At 46.6% G+C, this 25,342-nt stretch overlaps 1 protein-coding gene across 1 annotated transcript in view; it reads right to left on the bottom strand.

Moving 5' to 3' along the window:
- FAM107B (family with sequence similarity 107 member B) overlaps positions 1-25,342 on the bottom strand; it is a gene marked incomplete at its 5' end in the record, with an annotated part of 222,425 nt that overhangs the window by 3,767 nt on the left and 193,316 nt on the right. The window contains 2 exons of the mRNA XM_082617707.1: positions 7,748-7,859; positions 8,003-8,186. Of these exons, the coding sequence (XP_082473833.1) occupies positions 7,748-7,859; positions 8,003-8,186 (296 nt within the window). The remainder of the gene's footprint in view (positions 1-7,747; positions 7,860-8,002; positions 8,187-25,342) is intronic.

Here is a 25,342-nt window from a genome sequence, read left to right as displayed (position 1 = left end):
CCCAACAGTAAGCAAAACCCATCACTCGATAGAATCATTCTGAGCGCCTACTGTATGCCAGACACCAGGTCATGCAAGGGAGGTTAGTGCAGGAGGTTTGGGCGGAGAAGGTGGGGAACAGCATGCTCATTCGGTGGGTGGGACGGTCACCCACCATGGAGAGTAAGATGCTGAAGCTTCCCAGGCTCGAGCCCCTGACCCCAAGTACTAAATGCAGCCTTGAGAGAAGCTCGCACAGAAACTTCAACAACCAAATGGCCCAGAAACCTCTTCCAACCCTTCACGTTTCAGACTTGGGAGAGGATCCTTGCACATCTAAAGGCACGTCCAAGGTTCCATCACTGCTGGGGGCACGGCCCTGGAGAACCTGGATCCCGAATCCCAGCCCAGTGTTCTGGAGCCATTTCAACTGCTGACAACACAGGGAAGTCAGGCTTCAGGGGACCTCGACACTGGGGAGAGATCAATCGGGCTGCCATCTCTTCAAATGGGGTGAAACAAAGCCCAAACTCGGGCCATTCCCTAGCAACCCTCATCTGAAATGTCTGAGGCAGGTCAGGAGAAGGATGACATTCACTGGTATTTTCACAGGTGGGGTTTCTGTCTATGTTAATGGTCAGCTGGGACTTGCCTGGTCTCCATGGCCTCGGCCAATTCCTCAGGATCTCTCTAGTCCGGGCTACCCCTCTTCACCATCCTCTCTCTCTTGAGCCAGTCTCCACTAGCCCCTGAGTCATCTCAACTCGTTATTAACTTTGACAATAAAAAAGAAACAAGCCGGGCTTCCCTGGTGGCACAGTGGGTGAGAGTCCGCCTGCCGATGCAGGGGACATGGGTTCGTGCCCCGGTCTGGGAAGATCCCACGTGTCGCAGAGCGGCTGGGCCCATGAGCCACGGCCGCTGAGCCTGCGTGTCCGGAGCCTGTGCTCCGCAACGGGAGAGGCCACAACAGTGAGAGACCCGTGTACTGCAAAAAAAAAAAAAAAAAAGAAACAAGCCACAGAGCAGGAAGAACGCTATCAGAGCCAGGCAGCCCAGGGGGTGAGTGACAATGCCATCACAAACGTCCACACATGCACACGTGGCCCCAACAGGCACCGGTGCTTTTCTGGGCTGCGGGAAACCAGTGCTGCTGAAGCAGCCTCAGACCACCGAGGTGGCCTGTGCGCCTCCCCACACGCCTGCTGACCTTGCTGGTGACACCCGGGAGTCTGCAGATCAGGCCCGTCGAACTCCGTGGCTGTTCTCCACTCTACTTCAATCAGCTAATGTGACTAATCAACTAGGAGTCACGTGAGTTGCCCGTTAACTGAAAGAATTTCCGAAACGTGCTCTGGCTCTAAGAATCTCACCACCCTTGCTTCTATCTCTTTCAAGTTCACTCTATCACATTTGTAAAATAATCCTCGGTGTCACACTTCCACATCTATCTAGTGGTAATTTTTTAAAATTCTGGCATCTCTCCTCTCTACCTCTTTTTAAGATCATAATAAATGATTTTGCAAAGTTGCTGTTTACAGAGTAAATGTCAGTAGATTCCATCACTGAAGATAAAGGACACAGTTAAAATAACATATATGTCTTCCCTTTCCCAATTTTCATTAGCAGAACTTTCGGTTTTATAAAAACAGAAAGAGGGGTTTCCCTGGTGGCACAGTGGCTAAGAACCCGCCTGCCAATGCAAGGGACACAGGTTCAAGCCCTGGTCCAGGAAGATCCCACATGCCGCGGAGCAACTAAGCCCGTGTGCCACAACTACTGAGCCTGTGCTCTAGAGCCTGCAAGCCACAACTACTAAAGCCCGCGAGCCACAACTACTGAGCCTGCGTGCCACAACTACTGAGCCTGTGCTCTAGAGCCCGTGAGCCACAACTACTGAGCCCATGTGCCACAGCTACTGAAGCCCGTGTGCCTAGAGCCCATGCTCCGCAACAAGGGAAGCCACTGCGATGAGAAGCCTGCGCACCGCAACGGAGAGTGGCCCCCGCTCGCCACAACTAGAGAAAGCCCTCGCGCAGCAACGAAGACCCAACGCAGCCATAAATAAATAAATAAATTGATTTAAAAAAAAAAAAAACAGAAAGAAATACTAAGTTCAGCTATATTTCCAGTGAAATAAAAGAGATGGGCTATTTTTGCAATTTACAACTTATTTCACAGTTATCAGGACTGTATGAGGAGAACAGAAGTATAGACAGACTATTCTGGAAATTAAGTCTTACTCAGTGTAATAAGAAAGGTTGCTTATGGTACTTCTCTCCAATAGACTTAAGTGTCATTGAGCACCGGAAAATGTTTGTAAATAATCTGAGTAAAGACCCACTCAGTTTCATGACTATTAAAAAGTCTCAGGATGACAGTACAGACAGAGTTAAGGGATTTAAATTTTAGGATTAAGAATTTAGCTACCTGCATAATTTAAATTTCAAACTATAATTCACTGGTGAAATTAACCTCAACCGTTATTAAGTGCTTCTGGCTTATGCAAAAGCTGTTGAACAAACTCTGATGTATGACGCATTAAGCTGGCATTCTATCACAACACGTGAATGGGTTTAACTAATATACAGTATGCGTTTTCTGTTCAAAGATTTTACACAGTGGTGCAGTATGATAAAATATTTAGTAACACAAAACTCAGGAAAATGGTGCTTATATGATAAATGTCCTGCACTTATAATAGTCAAGAAGTCATACAAATTTAGTTAATATTTTATCAAGCAGCTCACTTAACTTTCTATGCTGAATGGAAAAAGTCAAGCACTGCCTATGTGATTCTGAGTCTAAAACTGGATCAGGCTGCAGAGATAGCAAGACAGAAATAAGATCCAAATTTCATAAAAATTACAGTATCCGTCTCTGCATGACAACGTTGATTCTCTTTAATCAATTCAATTAACAAGAACTTTCAATCCCTTTATGATTGACAACTGCTTACGACCTGGGGACTTGGTACCACCCAAGACCAACAGTTATTCCCGAACTGCTTCTCGTGACTATCACAGCGGACCAAGCTGATTTTTTAAATTAATATGTGCTCTTTGAAAAAAAAAAAAAAAAGAGAGAGGTTAGGTGTTATATACATACATGCAAGATAAAAAGTGAAAGCAGGGCTTCCCTGGTGGCGCAGTGGTTGAGAGTCCGCCTGCCCATGCAGGGGAAGCAGGTTCGTGCCCCGGTCCGGGAAGATCCCACGTGCCGCGGAGCGGCTGGGCCCGTGAGCCGTGGCCGCTGAGCCTGCGCGTCCGGAGCCTGTGCTCCACAACGGGAGAGGCCACAACAGTGAGAGGCCCGCGCACCACAAAAAAAAAACAAAACAAAAAGTGAAAGCAGACCAAGACTCTCCTTGTTAGACATCTACGGGGTGCACCTCCTGCACTGTAATCTAGGTGAATGGTGGCCCCGAAAAGTGTACAGGGTAGAGGCCCTGCGCCCATGGACTGCTCCCCATTCCTGCACCCACAGATCACCCACTGTTTAGAGTGTGCTCCATACTCTCTAGACCCTTATTGGAGTACAGAAGTGCCCAAATTTCTCCATGTCCATAATGCGAGACATTGAGGTTGTTTCCGATTGTTCCCTATTGAACGCAATGAGGCGGGGAGCTTCCTTGTCCATTTATATCTCTCCTATCCAAGTATCTCTGCTGGCTGCATTCATAGAAGCAGAATTGCTGGCTAAGCGTCTGCACATTTTGGATTTGGATGTGGACCGTGAAACTGCTTTCCAAATAGGCTGCAACAATTTGTACTCCCACCACCACTGATGAAAACGTACAGACAACGTTTAAAGGTTCGTTTCACACTTCATATAAACCACTGAACACATTCAGGGGCCGACTGGACCGGTCTGTGTTCACGCCACTCCGCCTCCATGCCGGCCACACTTAAACCCATAAAAGGGAGAACGCCTCCTGAGCCAGGTCAGCACGGAGGCAGGGGCAGGTCTGGCGCCAACTCTAACACGACACGCTCCCCCCCCTTCCCACCCAGCCACACACCTCCTGGCCTAATATTTTTCTGTAGCGGGGAGGGGAAGGGTTGCCTTTGGCTTTCAAGCCCTTGATCTTGAATCTTGGAATCTCCTGGTTTGGCCTGCCCCGCTCCACGTTTATGACTGAGCCATTTCTACCTGCATGGATTCAAATGTAAATATTTCGACCTCAACTTCCCATATTTTTTTTCCATGTTGCACGGCAATAAGCATTTACTGAGGCTCTAACTATTTGTCTAACAAAGCACACCAACTGAAGACTGACCCAAAACACGGGGACCTAGAAACTGTCGACTGAAATGTACAAGCCAAAGAGCCAATGGTAGGGATGTAGAGTAGCCGGGTATTCTGTATTTGCCCCAGAAGTACTCTTTTTAGGGAAGACAGATTCTCTCTAAATTATATTGGAAGTATTCTCATTTTTTAAGACCTCTTGAACACTGATCTTTCAACTACCAAAAATAATGCCTCTTGCAATCTGCCTTGTTATAGGAAGAAAGAATCTGAGAACCTGACACAGGGTCTTAATCGTCAGACTTGGTGGTAAACTGTGACCAGATCAAATTTTAAAGACTTTTAACCTGAAACTTAACTGGGCCCAAAAGACAGCAAATAGAGGAGCAGAATGATATACTTGAAAGAGTGCAGGATACGGCGTTAGAATACCTATGAGGATATGCTCCCCTAAGCAAGGCAACTCTTTGGACTGCGGCAGGTCTTTGAGCGAAACTGCGGCCACGCAGAGCAAAAGCTCCACAGAGCCTGTTTCGTGTTCATCTCAGTTCTCTCTCCCTCTCCTACCCCCTACCCCTTCTCGTTTATATGGTTATTAAATTTGATTCATCGCTGTCTTTAATTTAAACTGCCTGTAATTCTATGTTGATCTCTACCCTTTTTTTTTATTCCAATAAAACTATCATGTGAAATTGAAAAGACTCTTCAGCCAATGACTCTTGAGTTTCCTCTCACTCACATGTCGAATGAGAACAACCCCAAGACAACACACACTGGGTTGCTGGAAAGATCACTGGAAAAACATGGGAAGGCCCTTTACAAACTGCAGACAAGTAAACAGAGGTTCATTATAGTACAAACCAGTAAGCAACTATGACTATCCTTTAACCAAATATATACATATTATTGATGTGATACTTTCTATTATTTGGCACTAAAACAGAAATAAAAACCCCACAGTCTCTAAAAAACATGCATGATAGAAGATGAATAAAAGAGAAGAAACTGCTTGAGAAGTTTTCACTCTAAAACCAGTTGTATTCCTAATAAGAGGATCCTACCAAACTAAGATTTTACCTTGAAAAAACCTGAAGGCATAGGATAAGATATATTCATTTGATTTTGAAACCTCCCTTTAATTTTCGTTTTTTGGTTTTTTTTTAATGGACTTCTACAACCAGACCAGAACTTTTCAGAGAAAAAGGGGAAAAAGCAACAGGAAATTTCAGATGATGCTACACAGGAAGGGGGAAGATGGATGGGACTAAATGAGCACTTCTTATGTGCCAGGTGTTTTAACAGGTATTTAAACATGCTCTCATTTACTTTCATTTTTATAAGAAAGATATTTTTATCCCCTACTTTAGAGATGAAGAAACAGATCTCAGGAAGGAAGACCCTGTCCAAGATCATAAAAGGTAGGTCAAGTTCAACGGCAAACCAGGATTCATACCATTTCTCCCTGACCTCAAAGCCCAGGTCCTCTCTATACCACGGTGCTCCAGTGAATACGAGCATTCTCCAAAATTAGCTGAGCTGGGCCTGGCTAAGGAGTCAGCTGTGCAAACAAGGAAAAGAAAGAACAGGCGAGAGAAAGGCAAACAGGAATGAGGTCCATTTTCACAGAATGTGCCTACTCCAGGAAATTTGGAAACAGATTCAGTTGCACAAACTGAATGTAATGTTTTACACAGACAGACCCAGGCTACTAAATACATTTCTGCAGAATAGTCTATAGCCTCTAATTCAAAGAACAACTATTCCACCAACTTTGCTTTACCGTGGTCTCTATTCTGACGTGGAGCCTTTTCATAGATATAATAGAAAAAACAAAAACCCAACAACAGTTTGAACTAGAACGTTCCTTAGAGATTAACTAAGTCTCCTACTCCTATCTGACAGGCAAGGGAACTGAGATCCAAGAGGTAAAGACAATCAGAAAATTATTTGGTTTAGGAAACCATTCGGCTACCCTCTTTTAGAGGATATTAAACTTTCCATCTTCCCACCAAAATGCAGACATGGTTTCCCAGGTAGGACGGCCTCCAAATTCTCTGGCCTGTTTAGGAACGTATACAGTCTTGTTTTGCTATGGGTGTGATGATATCAAATCCTTGGGGGTTTTGTTGTTTTTATGCGACAAAGACAGGTAGAAGCTAAGGACTTATTCAAAAGGGATCAAACTCACATTCTACTGAATAGGCGTTATTCAGACAGCACTCTAGTGTGCTGGGGACATAGAGTAAGTCACATTCCCACATCTGGAGGGAGAAATGTAGTTACAAAGAGTTCCTGGGACAGAAGATATGAGTTCTGGCAGAGGTACACTCCGACGGAGAACTGCCATAAAAACGCCCCCTCATCCCTTTTTAAAATGTTTTATTTTTATTTTTAATTAGGCCCTTCTTCCAAAACATTACCCCAATGCTTAGCTTGGTCTGCACATCTTTCAGTGCAGTGGGCAGTAGCTACCTTTTCACCAAGGCTTAGCAAAGAGTGAGCAGGTGAGTGATCCACAGTTCCACAACTCAGATCAGCAAACAGTTTTACTATGAAGATCTGAAAACAGTTCTAAATGAAGCTTAACAGATCTTCTAGTAACCTTGGGTCCTGATAAATAAAGCAACTTTTCATCCTCAGCTCTCCCAGTCCAGCAGCCCTGCCCATAATCACTTAAAATGCAGAGTACCAGCCATAAAAAAGAATGAAATAACGTCATTTGCTGCAAAATGGACGGACCTCGAGATTATCATACTAACCAAAATCAGCAAAAGAGAGACAAATACCATATGATATCATTCATATGTGTAATCTAAAATACAACACAAATGAACTTATCTATGAAACAGACTCACAGACATAAAGAGGACTTGCGGTTGCCAAGGGGGGTGGGTAAGGGAAGGGTGGATGGGAGTTTGGGATTAGCAGATGCAAACTATTATATGTAGAATGCATGAACAACAAGGTCCTACTGTATAGCACAGAGAACTATATTCAGTATCCTGTGATAAACCATGATGGAAAAGAATATGAAGAAGAATATATATAACTGAATCACTCTGCTGTACAGCAGAAATTAACACAACATTGTAAATCAGCTATACTTCAATAAAATAAATTTTCAAAATTAAAAAAAGCAGAGTATATGGAACCCAATGCCCAAAATTACGTGTGACACAGATGGAACTAACAAAATGGTTTACAAAGAAGACTGAAGGTAAATGTTTTGCTCCTCTTCAAAAAAAATTAATAATAATAAAAATGATGATAGTAATTTTAAATGGTACCTAAAAACAAACAAACGAAAACACAAGAAAGGGGGTCCTTATCTACTGTTAAGTCTGATGTGGTTCTAGAGACTTCTCCCTGCCACTCTACAAATGCTGAAGTGGGCGGTATGTGTTCTCACATTTCCCCAAATGTATGGGGAAAATTCAGAATTTTTACAAATCTAAGCAATAATGTGTTCCTCTTCGACGCAGGACACCCTCTTTTATCCTTAATCCAGCCCCTTCTGTACAAATCCTAAACTACGCATCCACTTGAGAAGGGGACCCAGGACCACAGAACTCCGAGAGACCCTGGGGCCGGCAGCTGAGCCTGCAGACGGCTTTACATCATGGATGCCCTGACTCAAGGATGCGAAAGGAATAGGAAGTGTTAAATATGGTCAAGAAACAAACAACTCTTCGAAGTCTTTGTAAGCGTAACTAAACTTAAATCTAGCTACCTTAAAAGTCCCCTAACGAAAACTCCGCTCAAGAAAGCATCTTACCTTTTTTGATTCATAAGAAGTTCTCTGTGAAGGTCTTGATGGTTCCGGGATGTTTTGACAGGATTGACTAGTTTCTGAGGCCTAATTAGTTCAGGATTGTCATCGTCTATATAGTCTGGCTCAGCCATGATGTTTCTCGGGATGAGATACGTGTCCTTCAGGTCAGAATCTTCCAGCGGGCTGTCTGAAACAGAAAGAAGAGATTCACTGTGGTCTCTGCTCAGACGTCTGCACAGAGGCCGAGGCCCAGGACAGCCGGGCTGGTCCAGCAGCTGACACCGCATCCTCCACGGGGCCCCTTCACCACTTCACTGAAAACTCTGAAGCTCTGTCAAAGAGATGGGGGCAGCACGGAGAAGAGGGGCCCAGCTGCTTCTGGGCTGCCAACCACTAAAGCAAAGGAGTCCCACAGCCTGGCGGGTCACCACCAGGCTCGCCTTGAGCTTCAGGTCATGTAGGTGCTACCCACCACCACGTCTAAATACCGGCTGAACCCCACGACGAGCACCTGGGCACCAGACACAGGTCCTTCACGCTCCCTTCGGCCTCCAAATTAACGTGTTCTAGAAACACACAGATCCCGGACCCTCATCAGTGGCCAGCGGCTCCCTGGGCACAGAGCAACCTCCTCCTCCAGCCAGGATATTGGTCCCTGTCTCCTTCCCACCCACATGAGCGCCCTGGGGGCTTCATCCTGTTCACAGCCTTTTGCATCTTTCCCCAAATGTCACCTTCTCAGAGAGGCCTGACCTCCGAACCGCCCTGCTTAAACTTGCAATCACACCCCAGCACTTCCTGCTTCATCCAAACCACAGACTGATTTGTCACCGGCCACCTAGAGCAGATGCTCCTAGGGGCAAGGATTTCATCTGCCCACACCCCACCTCCCAGCTGCTAGAACAGCGCCAGGGAGGGAGACGGGGAGAGAGAGGGAGGGGGACAGAGAGGGGGAGGGCACCTGGCAGCAGTGCCTGGCTCTCCAAGCTCACTATTTGGAAGGAAGAGGAAGCTTCCCTGGAGAACAGAGCAGAACCACCTGATGTGATTCTTTCTGGGCTGGGACTCTGGATCAGCAAGTGAAAAGAACATGTGACGTGATGATCCCTGGGTCCCTCCGTCCGTGTTCAATTTCAAGTGTGTGTGTGTGTAAGAGGCCCCTGGAGAGCAGGGCGCACGTCTCCTTCCTTACTGCCCTGCGGCTGCGACACACAGTGGGCACCGCACGAATACACGGCATATTTCATGAGATGGAAGAGAAAAGTCATGGGGGCAACGGCGGGGGGTACACAGCTGCCTGAGTGGAGGCTGGAAACCCCTGCGGTCCACGTAGCAGGTCCACCTGCAGACCCCTGGGCACATCTCTCGGCACTGACTCCCTCCCTGCCCCCTGTCCCCAACACACACAAATCTTTCAATATAACCAACACGCCATTTTATGCTTCCCTGTCCTGCATGAGGACTTAATTTTCCAAAGCAAAAGTCAGATGCGGGGCCTGACTACAGCAGAGCATCTGACAGCGGGCCTTCCCTGGAAAGTCCGGAGTACATGTCTGTTAATTCTCCGCCAGCGCTATGCCCTCAGATGGAACAGGGATCCGAAAACAGGGCAAGGGCAGGAGGGAGGGTCCCATCCGAGCGGGCTCACCCCAAGTACCGCCACCAGAGGGATATCTGTATGTGTATGGTTGATTCATTTTGTTGCACAGTGGAGGCTAACGGAACATTATAAAGCAACCATCTTCCAATAAAATTAGTTAAAAAAAGAAAAAAAGAAAAAAAAAAGAAAAATCTTTTGAAAATCAACGTGAAAATAAAGAGGACAAAAGCCCAAAGAATAAATCAATCAACTAAAACAGAAAACTTATAGCTGCCTCATTTGTTTATATATTTTAGGTATAAACACATGATCAAGGCCCAAAATTAATGAGCAATAATATATATATCTAACAAATTACACCAAACATTCTTTAAATGCTACCTGCACTGATCTTTTAAAAACAAGCATGCCTGAAGCCCTCCCCCAAATGGAAACTGACAAACCTGGACAGTGGTAGGTTAGTGACGCCATCCCAGCAGCCTGACCGTGATCGTGCCCCAAGGAGAATGTGCTCCTTGGTGGAGACTGGAGAGGCACCAGACACACCTGTAGGCAGCCTTGATTTTGTTGAAAAGCCAAGAGCCGTTTCATCCTAGTTAATCAGTAGACACGAAGGCCCATATGCTTCCATAAAAGGACTGATTTCTCTGCCCTAAACCAGGGATAATCTCCCGGACATCAAATGCAAACAGATTCCTGCCCTCCTGAGGTCAAGGTGTCAGCAGCGGAGGCGGGGTGGTGGTGGGGGGGGGAAGTATTCCAGACACTGGAATGAGACAGGAGTCCGGAGCATGCCTGATGGGTCTGGGGGAGGACAGACGCCAGCGAGGGTGGGAATGGAGAGGGACCAGTGGGGACGCAGGGGCGGGGTGAGGGCAATAGATGCGGGAACCTGAAGGCCAGTGTCAGGGCTCTGGCCTGTGCCCTGAGTGACAGCCGGGAGCCATGCAGGGCTCTGGGCAGGAAAGTGACGAGCTCTAACTCAGGCGTCCAGACAATGACTCCAGCTGCCGAGTGTAGGACAGACCAAGGCAGCCAAGGAAAGACGCCGCCGGGAGGTGAGTGTCAGGGGACCCAGAGGGTCTGGACCAGACAGACAGATGTCGTTTCATCCCGGTCCGCGGGACTCCCCTGAAGGACCGCACACGAGGTGTGAGACACAGAAGGGCCGAGGATGTCTCGAAGGGGCCTGGCCTGGGCAACAGGACAGAGTGGTCGTGGTGGAGGCCGTGCGGCCAGCAGATGGCAGTGGGGTCAGCGGCTCTCTTTCGGACGTGTTGGGTGGGAGATGTCGCCGGACGCCTGAGTGGTGACGCGGTAACTGGGCAGCGGCTGGAGGGGATCTGCGGTAAATGAAGCCTCTAACAACTTCCTTCTTCTTTCTCCCTGGTTTGCCCGTCTTCTAAGTGGAGAGGGGAAAGGGAGTCCCGGCCGGAGTCAGGCGTGTAGACCTCAGGCGTGACTGCAAACCAGGCTAAGGGAGACCTTGTGGCCCCCGTACAGTGGACCACACTGGGGTCTGGGAAAGGTAACTTACGAGAAGGAGAGTGAACTGGCTGGGAGCCACACTGTGCGTCCCTGAGCGCCCCTGGCAGTGATGGTTGCCGGAGAACAATCTGGGGTCTGGTTCCTTTTCAGCAACTTTCCACCCTGCAGCCACGACATGGCAATAACCATCTAACTGACCTGCATGTTCGACTTTCTCCCCACTGCCAACTACCTTCCCCATGGCTCCCAAGGCTGGGAAACGCAGCTCTGATCATCAGGGAACCCTCCCAGCTCACAGATCCTGTCCTCAACGAAAGGAAAATGAACACTCACTGCTCCCTGTGTTCACAAGTCCCTGCCTTCTCCACCAGCATCCTGTGCCTGCACCGTGCCCTCTGGCAGGGACGCTGATCCGCTCCCTACCCAACCCTGGACCACAAAGCCAAATCTCACTCACGCCTTCAGGTCCAGACGAATGTCAGATCTTCCACGAAGACCCCCCCACCTCAACTCCCCAGGTGCAATTCTCTGACCTCTAGACAACTATGGGGTTCTCTTTGCCCCCTTTTCCTAGTACTCACCAACCTCCACCCTTGTGTTGCAGCAACATGTACATAAATCATATCATCTCTTCACTGCAAAGACCGCATCTGGTTTACGTTCATATTCCTCAGACCCCTTGGACTGAGTCAATGAACAGTCAGTCCTTAACTGAAGGAACAGACCCCACGAATAACTAGCAGGACAGGGAAGCCCTGAGCTGTTCCGAGTCCAGAGCAACAAGTAAAGCCTGAAAGGGCTCTGAGCAGCAAGAATCCACAGCCCGAAAGGACGGAGGAGACAGAAATACGTCTGGAAGTAAAAGCACCTTGTAACTGGATGTTATTATTGCTACGAAACATTCTTTCAGAAAGTAACATGAAGACACTCTTGTCATATACACGCCCCTGGACCAGTAACTGATTCATAAAGTAATTTTTTTTAAACTGTCAAGTCAATGAAGGAAAATGAAGGTCAGCTCAGTATAGGAGAAGCAAACCTGGCTTGAGATCTTGGACAAAGCTTAAGATGTCTGCCCCTCGGTTCTCCCACCTTCTAAAATGAGTGTTGTCCTAAGAACAGGCTGAAGGGACTCCCCTGGTGGCGCAGTGGCTAAGAATCCGCCTGCCAATGCAGGGGACACAGGTTCGAGCCCTGGTCCGGGAAGATCCCACATGCCGCGGAGCAACTAAGCCCGTGAGCCACAACTACTGAGCCCATGAGCCACAACTACTGAAGCCCGTGCGCCTAGAGCCTGTGCTCCGCAACAAGAGAAGCCACCGCAATGAGAAGCCCTCGCACAGCAACGAAGGGTAGCCACCACTTGCCACAACTAGAGAAAGCCCACGCGCGGCAACAAAGACCCAATGCACCCAAAAAACTAAATAAATAAAAATCACACTGGGCTTCCCTGGTGGCGCAGTGGTTGAGAGTCCACCTGCCGGTGCAGGGGACACGGGTTCGTGCCCCGGTCCGGGAAGATCCCACATGCCGCGGAGCAGCTGGGCCCATGAGCCATGGCCGCTGAGCCTGCGCGTCCGGAGCCTGTGCTCCGCAACGGGAGAGGCCACAGCAGTGAGAGGCCCGCGTACTGCAAAAAAAAAAAAAAAAAAACACTTAAAAAAAAAAAAAGAACAGGCTATAATGTGGATAGGAGTATTCAGTATAATCCCTGGCATGTCTATGATGCCAGATTCAATAAATGGAAGCTATTATTAGTCAAACTATGTGACCAACAACATTCCATATTTTACTCAGCGGTCTGGGAAACCCTGTATGTACAAAGCTCTACCTCTCAAGGCCGTTAAAGCATAAGAGTTCTCCAAAGACATAAGAGTTCGACTAGGTGACCCACAGGTACTGAAGTGAAGGCACAAACAGTTTCCCTCTTCGTTCTCTCCAGCTGGCCCTTCTTCACAACCAGCGTGGGGAAAGGGCCACGAAGCCCCCTTCCCGTTCTCGCTGGTAACATTCAGCGGTTCAAAGACCCCCTCAGGCTACAAACATTAAGAACCTTCTGCAAAGTGCAAGAAGTCTATCACACACACATGGAGTTCTGAATGGCTCAGGCTACAGTGCAGGGTGTGTATCAAGGAAACAAGGCTGCTAGGGAGGATCTCTGATGCTGTTCTCAAGTGGAGGGGATTCACTGAAAGATTTTAAGCCATTGAATAACAACACAGATTTGCATTTTAGACATATACTAATGCTATGCACTGAAAAACACAACCTGATGAAAATTCTGCCTTTAATTCCTGAGAATCAAGAAACGGAAATCGTCACTGAACTCCACTATCCCAGAGAGTAAGGAAATCCCATCCTTACAGATGCCTCCTGAGTCCTTGCTTTTGCATTTTTTTCCCCTTTCAAAGGTTAACTCTGGGCCCAAGCCTCTGCCTGTCCCGGGTATTTCGTGTTGATTGCTTTCCAGAGGCGAATAACCATCCCCACAGAAAAATTCCACAACTCGACTAATAAAACAAACATTTCACTGCATCTAATTTTCCCATCAGTCTATTCCTGGCTCCAGTAGTTCATTTACATATTGTTACATCACAAAGATAATTTTTTTTTTTGTATTTTGGCCTCTGGGATAACATTACATGCACCAGGGATTGAACCCGGGCCCTCAACAGTGACAGCGCAGACTCCTAACCACTGGACCACCTGGAATTCCCACAAAGATAAAATTTAAAACCTAATCCTTTGAGATGAAAAATCAGAATTTACAGATTATGCTAAATTCCATGTTTACCTTAATATTTAAAATCTAATTCTACCTAGAAGCACTAATAAATGAATCCTTTAGAAAACAATACTGGGACTTCCCTGATGGCACGGTGGCTGAGACTCCGAGCTCCCAATGCAGGGGGCCTGGGTTCAATCCCTCATCAGGGAACTAGATCCCACATGCATGCCACAACTAAGAGTTCGCATGCCACAACTAAGGAGACTGCGTGCCGCAACTAAGACCCGGTACAACCAAATAAATAAACGAATAAATATTTTTTTAAACAATGAAAAAAAAAGGAAGAAGACAATACCTGAAACCTGTCGGTTCATGCAGGTTACAGCTGTACTAGAACCAAGCGAAGCTAAACAAATAAACATCTGAACTGCTGCGACTTCTTCTGGAAAGTGGAAAGTAATTCCAAGGCAGTTTTTAAGAGCATTTGTTTCCCAGGCTGTCTCTAAGTGATTCTAGCAACCCTCTCACGATACCGTGAAAAACCCAAGTCATTTAAGATCGCAGGCCAGCCAAGTCCAGGCCTGGGTCAACCTGGAAGGGGAACGGCTCTCTCTGGACCCACGGGAATCTCCTGCAATAGCCACTGTTCCCAGAAGGGAGACTGGCTGGCTGTGAGGAGAAAGGCCTTGAGAGAGCAGAGAGTGAGTTCAAATGGGAATTTCTCCCAAACAGCCCAGGGCTTCACTTACAAACTCCTAAGCCTGGGGTGAACCTAAGGATTCCGTCTCGTTGCCAGGAGACGGTGGCACCATCTGGTACCCAAAGGCATCAGACAAGTGCCCAGATGACCTCTGTGGCCACAAACCTAAACTAAGGCTGACAAATGACGCCAGACCACAGCCATCCCCAAGAGCTCAGAGATGTGACTTTTCCAACTCTACCCGGCCCACTGTTGCTAGAATTTCGGACCCGCAATGAACTGGCTGTACACATGCCAAACACTGACGCGCTTGGGAAAATACCAAACTAGTATTCTCATCGGTTTTTTCATCCCCCAAAAATGTATTTTTACAAAAAAAAATAAGGCACATATTTTATATTTAGAAGATGGGAAAGAAGGCAAGAAAAACCTCGGGAAGACAGAACGCGTGCCAGTACTAAAGATGAGCTGGTCAGGGTGAAGCAGGACCAACCAGTAGGTGGCGACAGCTCCGCGAATCACGAGGTGTCCATGTCCAGGATGACACCCACGCCTCACCCCGAAAAAGCATCAGAGAGACGCCACAAAGGGAATCCGTTGTGGAGTCACTGTGCACCTTCCCTCGATGTTGTCCACCGCTTCTCCCCATCATTTCAGCCTTACGACGGCCCGATGAGGCAGGAGGTTTTATTCCCTATGAAGTCTCCAAATGCCCTATAGGCTCAGACAGCTTCAAGGTCACGGGCTCCAGGTCACACCAACTGGGTCTAAATTCCAGTTCTCCCATTTACTGTAAGTGTGACTTTGGGCCAAGTTTTCTCACGAAGGAGGAGGGGGAGGGGAGGGGAGGGGAAGAGGAAGATGTGGGGGAGGAGGAGGAGGGGGGAGGAGGAGGGGGAGGAGGGGAAAAGGTGGGGGAGGGGAGGGGAAAAGGCGGAGGAGGGGGAGGGGAGGGGGAGGGGGAGAAGAAGAAGAAGAAGGAGAAGGAGAAGGAGAAGGAGAAGAGGAAGGAGAAGAGGAGGAGGAAGCAGCAGCAGCAGCAGCAGGGGAAAGATTATCTTATAGGGTTATGAAGAATAAATGAGGGCTTCCCTGGTGGCGCAGTGGTTGAGAGTCCGCCTGCCGATGCAGGGGACACGGGTTCGTGCCCCGGTCCGGGAAGATCTCACATGCCGCGGAGCGGCTGGGCCCGTGAGCCATGGCCGCTGAGCCTGCACGTCCGGAGCTTGTGCTCCTCAACGGGAGAGGCCACAACAGTGAGAGGCCCGCGTGCCGCAAAAAAAAAAAAAAAAAAAAAAAAAAAAGAATAAATGAGAAATGCTACCCAATGCAGGGCCTGGAATAGTACGCGTTCAGTAAATGTCACCTGTGATGAGTGCTGTCATCGGCAACAAATAACGACTAGTAAAAACAACCCTGTTATTGCTGCCCCAGGTTACACAGCTATGAAAGGGCAGGACCAGGATTTGAACTGGAGTCTGTCTGATTCCACAGGGATGCCCTCAAGCATCCCACTCTTCTGGGCCGTGATAATGGTGGGGCAGGGGGAGGCAGGAGAGGAGAAAACAGGTTTCGCTTTAACAGGATGACTTTCTCTCTCAAAAAGCTTTTAGAAGCTTTATAACATCATAGCTTGATAACCCCAACCAGAAAACATCTTGCAGAAAGTCACATTAATGTGGGGAAAGGTTGTGAGAGGGACACAGTTTCTTTAAAACATAGAAATGTTTTTATACGGATGCTCAGAGTAGCGATATTCATAACAGCCCCAAACTGGAAGCAACCCAAATGTCCATTAACCGTCGGATGGAGAAGTAGATGGTGGTGTGAGGATATAATGGAAGAATACACAGCAGTGAGAATGACAACAGCAGCAGGACCGAACCTCACAAGTATAACGTCAGCAAAAGAAGCCAGACACGCAAGAGTCCATCCTGGATCCTTCCATGGATCTGATGTTCAAAACAGGCAAACCCAACCTCTGGTGTCAGATGTCAGGATCACGGTTACCTTGGGAGCAGAGAGGCAGTGGATGGGGAGAAAGGGGGCTTCTGGGGTGCTGGTAAGGTTCTGTTTTCTGATACAGGTTCTAGTTACATAGGCACATTCACTATGAACATTCACCAATCAGTTCACTTTGGGGGCTCATGCCCTGATCTGTATGTGTATTATCCCTCAATAAATACAGTACATATTAAATAGCTATTAAACTTACAATCTAGGGATCATTCAGTTGCCGCTATATTATTACAGTTTTGCTATTTCATCCACTTTAAACCCTGTTCAGTCCATGAGAAGTAATACCACCAGGTTTGAAGACCACCCATCCTGGATTATGCCACTTACCAGTTATGTGATTTTGTACAAATGACTTAACCTGTGTCTTGATTTCCTCACCTGTAAATCAGGGCTCATACACCCACGTTTGCAGAGTTGTCCCAAGCATTAAAAAAAACTTAAGGAAAACATTCACCGTACATCGTACCAGCCCATGTGGCAGATGTTCAATAAACTGGACAGTTAAGTAGTTCCAACAAATTAACTCATTAATCTAACTCTCCATGAATCAATGTCCTATCAAAGTGAAAAATGGATGACCACGCACTACAAGTATACTATTTTAGACCAAGTTTAACGGTGAACCCCATCTTGGCCTCTGCTCATTTTTCCAATTTGGACTTAGATGGGAGAGAGGGAGAGAGTCAGGGAGGGAGGAAGTGGAGGGGAGAAAACAAAATCCCTGACGGCACAGCCAAAGCACAGACAGGAGCCCGCAGCCCAAGGCTGGGATGCCGGGAAAACCCTGACCATTTCCCAGTCTCTGGGCTTCAGTCTTCTTATCTTTACAGCTGAATGGCTATGTTGCCCTGATTTCTCAGTGATCTGTTGTAAATAACTACGCTGCGTACAGAGCAATCATACAAATATGAGGGATCTACAAAAACATAAGTTAGTCCAATATAAAGAGTCTAACTGTTCAAACATCAAGTAACTCTTATTAGTGGTCACAATTTACTTAACCTCCCACGGCCTACGTGGAATCTGAACTCACGACCCAATGGCAGACAACTCTACAAAAAAGACAAAACAGAAAACAGGCAAGGTCTTTTTAGAGGCATGTTTTGCATAATGTTCAGTCAAACCCTGTGGGAAAGGGGTGGGGAGAGAGAGAAGCAATGGGTGGAAGACAGACAACAAAAGTGTCCCCCCAAAGCACAATACTTTACACTTCTGCACTGCACTGGTACTATAAGTAAAGTGCATTGCTCCTGCACGTTTCTAATCAAGTTTCTAAATTGTTAACAGTGCACTTTTCAATATAATCTAACACAAAATTACTCAAACACATACAAGGGGTAACCTGAAAGTAAACGCCCAGAATGTCAGGACCTCAGAGAACGCTTATACCTAAGTTGGGCACCCAAGATCCTTCTGGTGCCTGATCAGAAGAAAGTGATGCTCATAGTCAGCGGATGCAAGTATCGGTTGCTTTCCATGGAAACCAGCAAATTAACCCTGTGACTGAATTCCTTCTGCCTTCTAGCTCCCCAAAGTCGAATGCTTTGCTAAAAAAAATTAAAAAAGAAAGAAAAAAAAAGAGAAAGGAGTTTGCTATGTTGCTTAATGAGGCCATGTTCAAAGCCTAAGTAAAAGTTAAAAGAAAAAGCAAAAGCAGTTCTTGAATAATCTGGTTTTGCTAGAAAGGTGGATATTCAAGCTACCTTGGAAAACTGGGAAGACAAACTATACAGAGAAAATGAAAACAAAAACAAAACCACTCCGGGGGTGTGAGAAAAAAAAACTCTGTATGGCTTCCCTGGCGGTCCAGCGGTTAAGACTTCATGCTTCCACTGCAGGGGGCGCGGATTTGATCACTGGTGGGGGAAGTTCCACAAGCCGTGCGGTGCAGCCAAAAAAAAGAAGAAGAAAAGTCTCTAGGTAGAACAAAACTAATATAAAACTGATAAAAATTCCCTGAGCTGCTTGGTGGAGGGAGGAAGGGAAAATGGTGAAAGAGGAGAATAAAATCCTTCAAGGGCTCTCAGACAACGATGACATCCCTCCGTCCTGGCAGGTGGCTGATCCAGGTGATGTTTCACTCCGATAACTAAACAAGTCCCAGAATTTCAGATGAGACACGGATTCTCTACATTCCCTCCCTCTGCCTCCAGAGAAGATTCTAGAATTCCCTGGTAGATGACAGCACTAATTCTGCAAGCAGTGAGCATGCCTGAAAGAAGGAGAAGGGCCAGCCGGTGGGGGCCTCACTGTGTGGGGGACCCCAGCACAGCTGCAGGAGGGCCACCACCTCCGCACGGGGAGCGGCAGGGCCTGCTGTGTCGCTCACGTTCCCGCAGGACAACAGCACAGGGCGGCTTCTCATCCGAGCAAATGCACTCGGGCTTCTCCCCAAGGAAACACCCGGGCCTGAGTACGAATCGACAGGGATTTCAACCTGGAAGGACCTTAGCAGACCTCCTGCTTCCCAACTGCTACCTGGGGGGCAGATGTTCTTTCAGATCCAAGGTCCTGTGCTCTGGCCCCCAGGCCTGTCCACAGGGGCCGTCTGTGACCTGTAAGGCACTAGGGACAAACAGCCACCACTGGATGCCTAGCAGAAAGAGAGCGCAGAAAACCTCCCAGCCCACGAATATGAGGGGCGCCTGGCTTCCTGGGGTACATTCTCGACAGCCTCTCCCTGGAATTCAAAGCTGCTGTCCACCTCCTTCTTGGTCTGAAAGCCAGCCCCTTGGACAACCCTGTCTCCTGGGCCTCTCTGCACCGGACGCCCAGGTGCCCTCTTCCAGCCTGATCTCTTGGCGCCAAGAGTTCTCAGGATCAGGCCCAGCCTAGACCCTTCTCTGGGTCCCCAACGCCCTCAGCCCTCCCTCTCTGTGAGCCATTACTCGGTGGGATGCTTCCCTCTCCTGAATCTCCCCACGGCCACTCCCCCAGGCCATCTCCCTCTTGTCTGAAGTGCTGAGAACAATTTCACGTGATGCTCCCTTCCCGTGTGAACTTGACACTTACGAGTCAGTCCCTCATGCATCTCCAGGTGGTCCCCCTCGAAGGACAGATGTGCGTCCCTTCAGAAAGGAAAAGACCCCCGACTGACTTAAGTCAACCCCCCACGTGGAGCACAATGCCTCGCACTTATGCCATCCAAAGTGGAATTAGCCCCACTGTCAGCAGCTGACGAAGAAGAACCAGCAGGAAGCTGGGGCCACGGACGCCCTGTGCCTACGGCTGAGCTCCAGGGGGCCAGCGGTACATCTGGCTTTACGCCCTCCTGCGTTGCCAGCACTGGGCTGGGCGCCACCCCTTGGGCACCCGACATTACTGCACTGAATAAAGGGGGCAGATGCTGAACCAACAGAGAATCCAAACGAAGTGGCTCATCCCGGGAAGCTTTTCCTGATTCCTCTCGCAGTTTCCCTCCTTTCTGTCCCAACAGGACGCCGTTAACACTTCTCTACGGATGCTCGTGGCTGCTTGTAGGAAAACTACAAGTTTGTTTATCCCTCACATTAAAGATGCAAAGGAAAGGCCTGACTTTTCCTCATTTCTTATCCCCAGAAACACCACTATGAGCCTTCTGTGTACTGCTGAACTCAATTTGACCTGTTGACAAGTGATGTGCAGAGCTCAGGCTTACAGAAGGGGCCAAAAACAGGGGCGGGGGAGAGAGGGCATCTCATGCTTTGAACAGACCCTGTCCTCACGTGATCTTCAAAAAGCACAGAATGAGTGAGAGACCAAAGTTCCTGGTTCTCCTGATACAGATCAGTCCAGGGAACCAAATGCCCATTTTTCTAACCCAGCAGATGATGATCCCTCTTGCACAAGATGACTCCCCGAAACCCTCACTCAAAGTCCATAACGTGAGTTGCTGTGTACGAGCTAGGAGTCTTCTCCCCCAGAAAGAACTCAGATTGTTGCCTGCTGGGAAATAAACCTGAGTGCGCTGGCTTGCATAGATATTCCCGTGAAGTGATTAGCACTTCATTAACATGCGGCCCATCAATCTGCACAAACCTCTAAGCAACTGAAATGCTGTCCAATTAACAGATTTTTTAAATAATCGATTACCTTAAACTCATTAGCCTTAAAACTGCCATAGGCTGATAAATTACACTTATCAAATAACATTTGATAGATGACCATTAAGTGGTCCAGAGTCTCTCTCTCTCTCTCCTAGGTAAAGCAGCGTGATGAGATGTGAAGTTCAAGCATCCTTGATTCTACCCGTTGTAGAGTGTTCTGTGGTCTAACAGTGTCACCCAGTGGCAGAAGTCACAGTTGTGTTCAGAGCAGCTGTTGTTTTTTAAAAGAAGTACTTGTCACATGTGTTTCTTTACTAAAAGGAAAAGAAGAAAACTATTTGGGGGGAATTGCTCTAAGAAAACTAGTGTGTGTGTAAATTCTAGAAAACACGGGACTGGCGTAAGACAGCTCCCCTACGTCCAAGGTTATTTTGAAGCCTTTGGGGACCGTACAGACGTGTGCAGACATGACGAGAGATACAAGGGAAGTTCCTGTGACTCAGGGATGGTGCAGGTTTGACAAGAAATCAATTCAGTGTCCCAGGGCTGAGCAAATAGGGTCACCCCCCCGCTGTCTGCTTTCTCGTCCACCATTCGGCCACTTCAATTCTCAAAAGCTTGGCTCTGCCAGAACAAGGAGAAAAAACCCAGCCAATTCTGTTCCAAGGTTGACTATCTGATTTTAGAAGCTTACGAGGTGATGCTTAATTGAAAATAATACATTATTTAACTTCCTTATCGGTACAAAGAGAAGGCTGGACCAGATAACCCTTGAGATCCCTTCCTGGTTCTAACATTCTGATAATACAGAAGAGTTCGGCTGATCTGTCACTCCCCACAGCACAGGGGCTTCTGACCCAAGGCTGTGGAACTCTGGCCCCACCATCAGGGCCGGAGTGACCATGGAGGCACCCCAGTATGTTCCACGCACACCCCACCTTGGTCTCCACCCCTCCTCGTTCCTGTCCCGAGGGCATCACATCTACGCTGAGCAGGCTTTCTGCTTGTGATGCTGCACTGCCCCAGATGCAGCCACCTTCCCTCGAGTCCCTCTAGAAGAGTCTCAGCCACTTGGTCCAGGGCTAGAGCTGCCCACATAGGATGGTGCGCGGACTAGACTTTATTAAACCAAAACTCCCAATCCAGGGGGCTCCCAATACTCTAGTTAAGAATCACACATACACCATATACGATCAATAAAAACAAAGCATTGTTTATTCCTCTTTGTATAAAATCACCTACAGCAAGTAGATATTACACTATAATTAAGTTAATTCAAGTCTGACTCCTGAAACTACCCTAAAATCAAGCCACAATTCAGCCCTCTTAGGATTGGTTCAAGATGGTGGAGTAGAAGGACATGCTCTCACTCCTTCTTGCAAGAACACCAGAATCACAACTAGCTGCTGAACAATCATCGACAGGAAGACACTGGAACTCACCAGAAAAGATACCCCACATCCAAAGACAAAAGAGAAGCCACAATGAGACGGCAGGAGGGTCGCAATCACAATAAAATCAAATCCCATAACTGATGGGTGGGTGACTCACAGACTGGAGAACACTTATACCACAGAAGTCCACCCACTGGAGTGAAAGTTCTGAGACCCACGTCAGGCTTCCCAACCTGGGGGTCCAGCAATGGGAGGAGGAATTCCCAGATAATCAGACTTTGAAGGCTAGTGGGATTTGATTACAGGACTTCAACAGGACTGGGGGAAACAGAGACTCCACTCTTGGAGGGCACACACAAAGTAGTGTGCGCATCGGGACCCAGGGGAAGGAGCAGTGACCCTAGAGAAGACTGAACCAGACCTACCTGCTGGTGTTGGAGGGTCTCCTGCAGAGGTGGGGGTGGCTGTGGCTCACCGTGGGGACAAGGACACTGGCAGCAGAAGTTCTGGGAAGTACTCCTTGGCGTGAGCCCTCCCAGAGTCTGCCATTAGCCCCACCAAAGAGCCCAGGTAGGCTCCAGTGTTGGGCTGCCTCTGGCCAAACAACTAACAGGGAGGAAACCCAGCCCCACCCATCAACAGTCAAGTGGATTAAAGTTTTACTGAGCTCTGCCCACCAGAGCAACAGCCAGCTCTACCCACCACAAGTCCCTCCCATCAAGCCTCTTAGATAGCCTCATCCACCAGAGGGCAGACAGCAGAAGCAAGAAGAACTACAATCCTGCAGCCTGTGGAACAAAAACCACATTCACAGAAAGACAGACAAGATGAAAAGGCAGAGGACCATGTAACACATGAAGGAACAAGATAAAACCCCACAAAAACAATTAAAGGAACTGGAGATAGGCAACATTCCAGAAACAGAATTCAGAATAATGATAGTGAAGATGATCCAGGACCTTGGAAAAAGAATGGACGCAAAGATCGAGAAGATGCAAGAAATGTTTAACAGAGACCTAGAAGAATTAAACAACAAACAGAGATGAAAAATACAATAAATGAAATGAAAAATACACGAGAGCAATCAATAATGGAATAACTGAGGCAGAAGAACAGATAAGTGACCTGGAAGACAGAATAGTGGAATTCACTGCTGTGGAACAGAATAAAGAAAAAAGAATGAAAAGAAATGACAGGCCTCTGGGATAACATTACATGCACCAACATTCACATTATAGGGGTCCCAGATGGAGAAGAGAGAGAGAAAGGACCCGACAAAATATTTGAAGAGATTATAGTCAAAAACTTCCCTGACATGGGAAAGGAAATAGCCACTCAAATACAGGAAGTGCAGAGAGTCCTAGGCAGGATAAACCCAAGGAGAAACATGCTGAGACACACAGTAATCAAACTGACAAAAATTAAAGACAAAGAAAAATTATGAAAAACAAAAAAGAAAAAACAACAAATAACATAAAAGGGAACTCCCATAAGGTAAACAGCTGATTTCTCAGCAGAAACTCTACAGGCCAGAAGGGAGTGGCACAATATATTTAAAGTGATGAAAGGGAAGAACCTACAATGAAGATTACTCTACCTGGCAAGGATCTCATTCAGATTTGACGGAGAAATCAAAAGCTTTACAGACAAGCAAAAGCTAAGACAATTCAGCACCACCAAACCAGCTCTACAACAAATGCTAAAGGAACTTCTCTAAGTGGGAAACACAAGAGAAGAAAAGGACCTACAAAAACAAACCCAAAACAATTAAGAAAATGGTAATAGGAACATACATATCAATAATTACCTTAAATATGAATGGATTAAATGCTCCATCCAAAAGACACAGGCTCACTGAACGGATACAAAAACAAGACCCGTATATATGCTGTCTACAAGAGATCCACTTCAGACCTAGGGACACATTCAGACTGAAAGTGAGGGGATGTAAAAAGATATTCCATGCAAATAGAAATCAAAGGAAAGCTGGAGTAGCAATACTCATATCAGATAAAACAGATTTTAAAATAAAGAATGTTACAAGAGACAAGGAAGGATGCTACATAATGATCAAGGAATCAATCCAAGAAGAAGATATAACAATTATAAATATACATGCACCCAACATAGGAGCACCTCAATACATGAGGCAAATGCCAACAGCTATAAAAGAGGAAATGAACAGTAACACAATAACAGTGGGGGACTTTAACACCAATGGACACATCATCCAGACAGGACATTAATAAGGAAACACAAGCTTCAAATGACACAATAGACCAGATAGATTTGATATTTATAGGACATTCCATCCAAAAACAGCAAATTACACTTTCTTCTCAAGTGCACATGGAAAATTCTCCAGGATAGATCATATCTTGGGTCACAAATCAAGCCTCAGTAAATTTAAGAAAATTGAAATCATATTAAGCATCTTTTCCAACCACAACGCTATGAGATTAGAAATCATTTACAGGGGAAAAAAACGTAAAAAACACAAACACATGGGAGCTAAACAATACGTTACTAAATATCCAAAAGATCACTGAAGAAATCAAAGAGGAAATCAAGAAATACCTGGAGACAAATGACAATGAAAACACGACGATCCAAGACCTATGGGATGCAGCAAAAGCAGTTCTAAGAGGGAAGTTTACAGCAATAAAATCCTACCTCAAGAAACAAAAAAAAATCTCAAATAACAAATCTAACCTTACACCTAAAGGATGTAGAGAAAGAAGAACAAACAAAACCCAAAGTTAGTAGAAAGAAAGAAATCATAAAGATCAGAGCAGAAATAAATGAAACAGAAACAAAGAAAACAATAGCAAAGATCAATAAAACTAAAAGCTGGTTCTTTGGGAAGATAAAGAAAATTGATAAACCATTAGCCAGACTCATCACGAAAAAAAGGGAGAGGACTCAAATTAGTAAAATTAGAAATGAAAAAGGAGAAGTTATAACAGATATCACAGAAATACGAAGCATCATGAGAGACTACTACAAGCAACTCTATGCCAATAAAATGGACAACCTGGAAGAAATGGACAAATTCTTAGAAAGGTATAACCTTCCAAGACTGAACCAGGAAGAAATAGAAAATATGAACAGACCAATCACAAGTATTGACATTGAAACTACGATTAAAAATCTTCCAACAAACAAAAGTCCAGGACCAGATGGCTTCACAGGCGAATTCTATCAAACATTTAGAGAAGAGCTAACACCCATCCTTCTCAAACTCTTCCAAAAAATTGCAGAGGAAGGAACACTCCCAAACTCATTCTATGAGGCCACTTTCACCCTGCTACCGAAACCAGACAAAGATACTACAAAAAAGAAAATTACAGAATATCACTGATGAATATAGATGCAAAAATCCTCAACAA

The sequence above is a fragment of the Mesoplodon mirus genome (genome assembly GCF_964341445.2).
Source record: "Mesoplodon mirus genome assembly, chromosome: 4".
In the NCBI taxonomy this organism is placed as follows: Eukaryota; Metazoa; Chordata; class Mammalia; order Artiodactyla; family Ziphiidae; genus Mesoplodon; species Mesoplodon mirus.
This window is presented reverse-complemented; position numbering and strand designations above follow the sequence as displayed.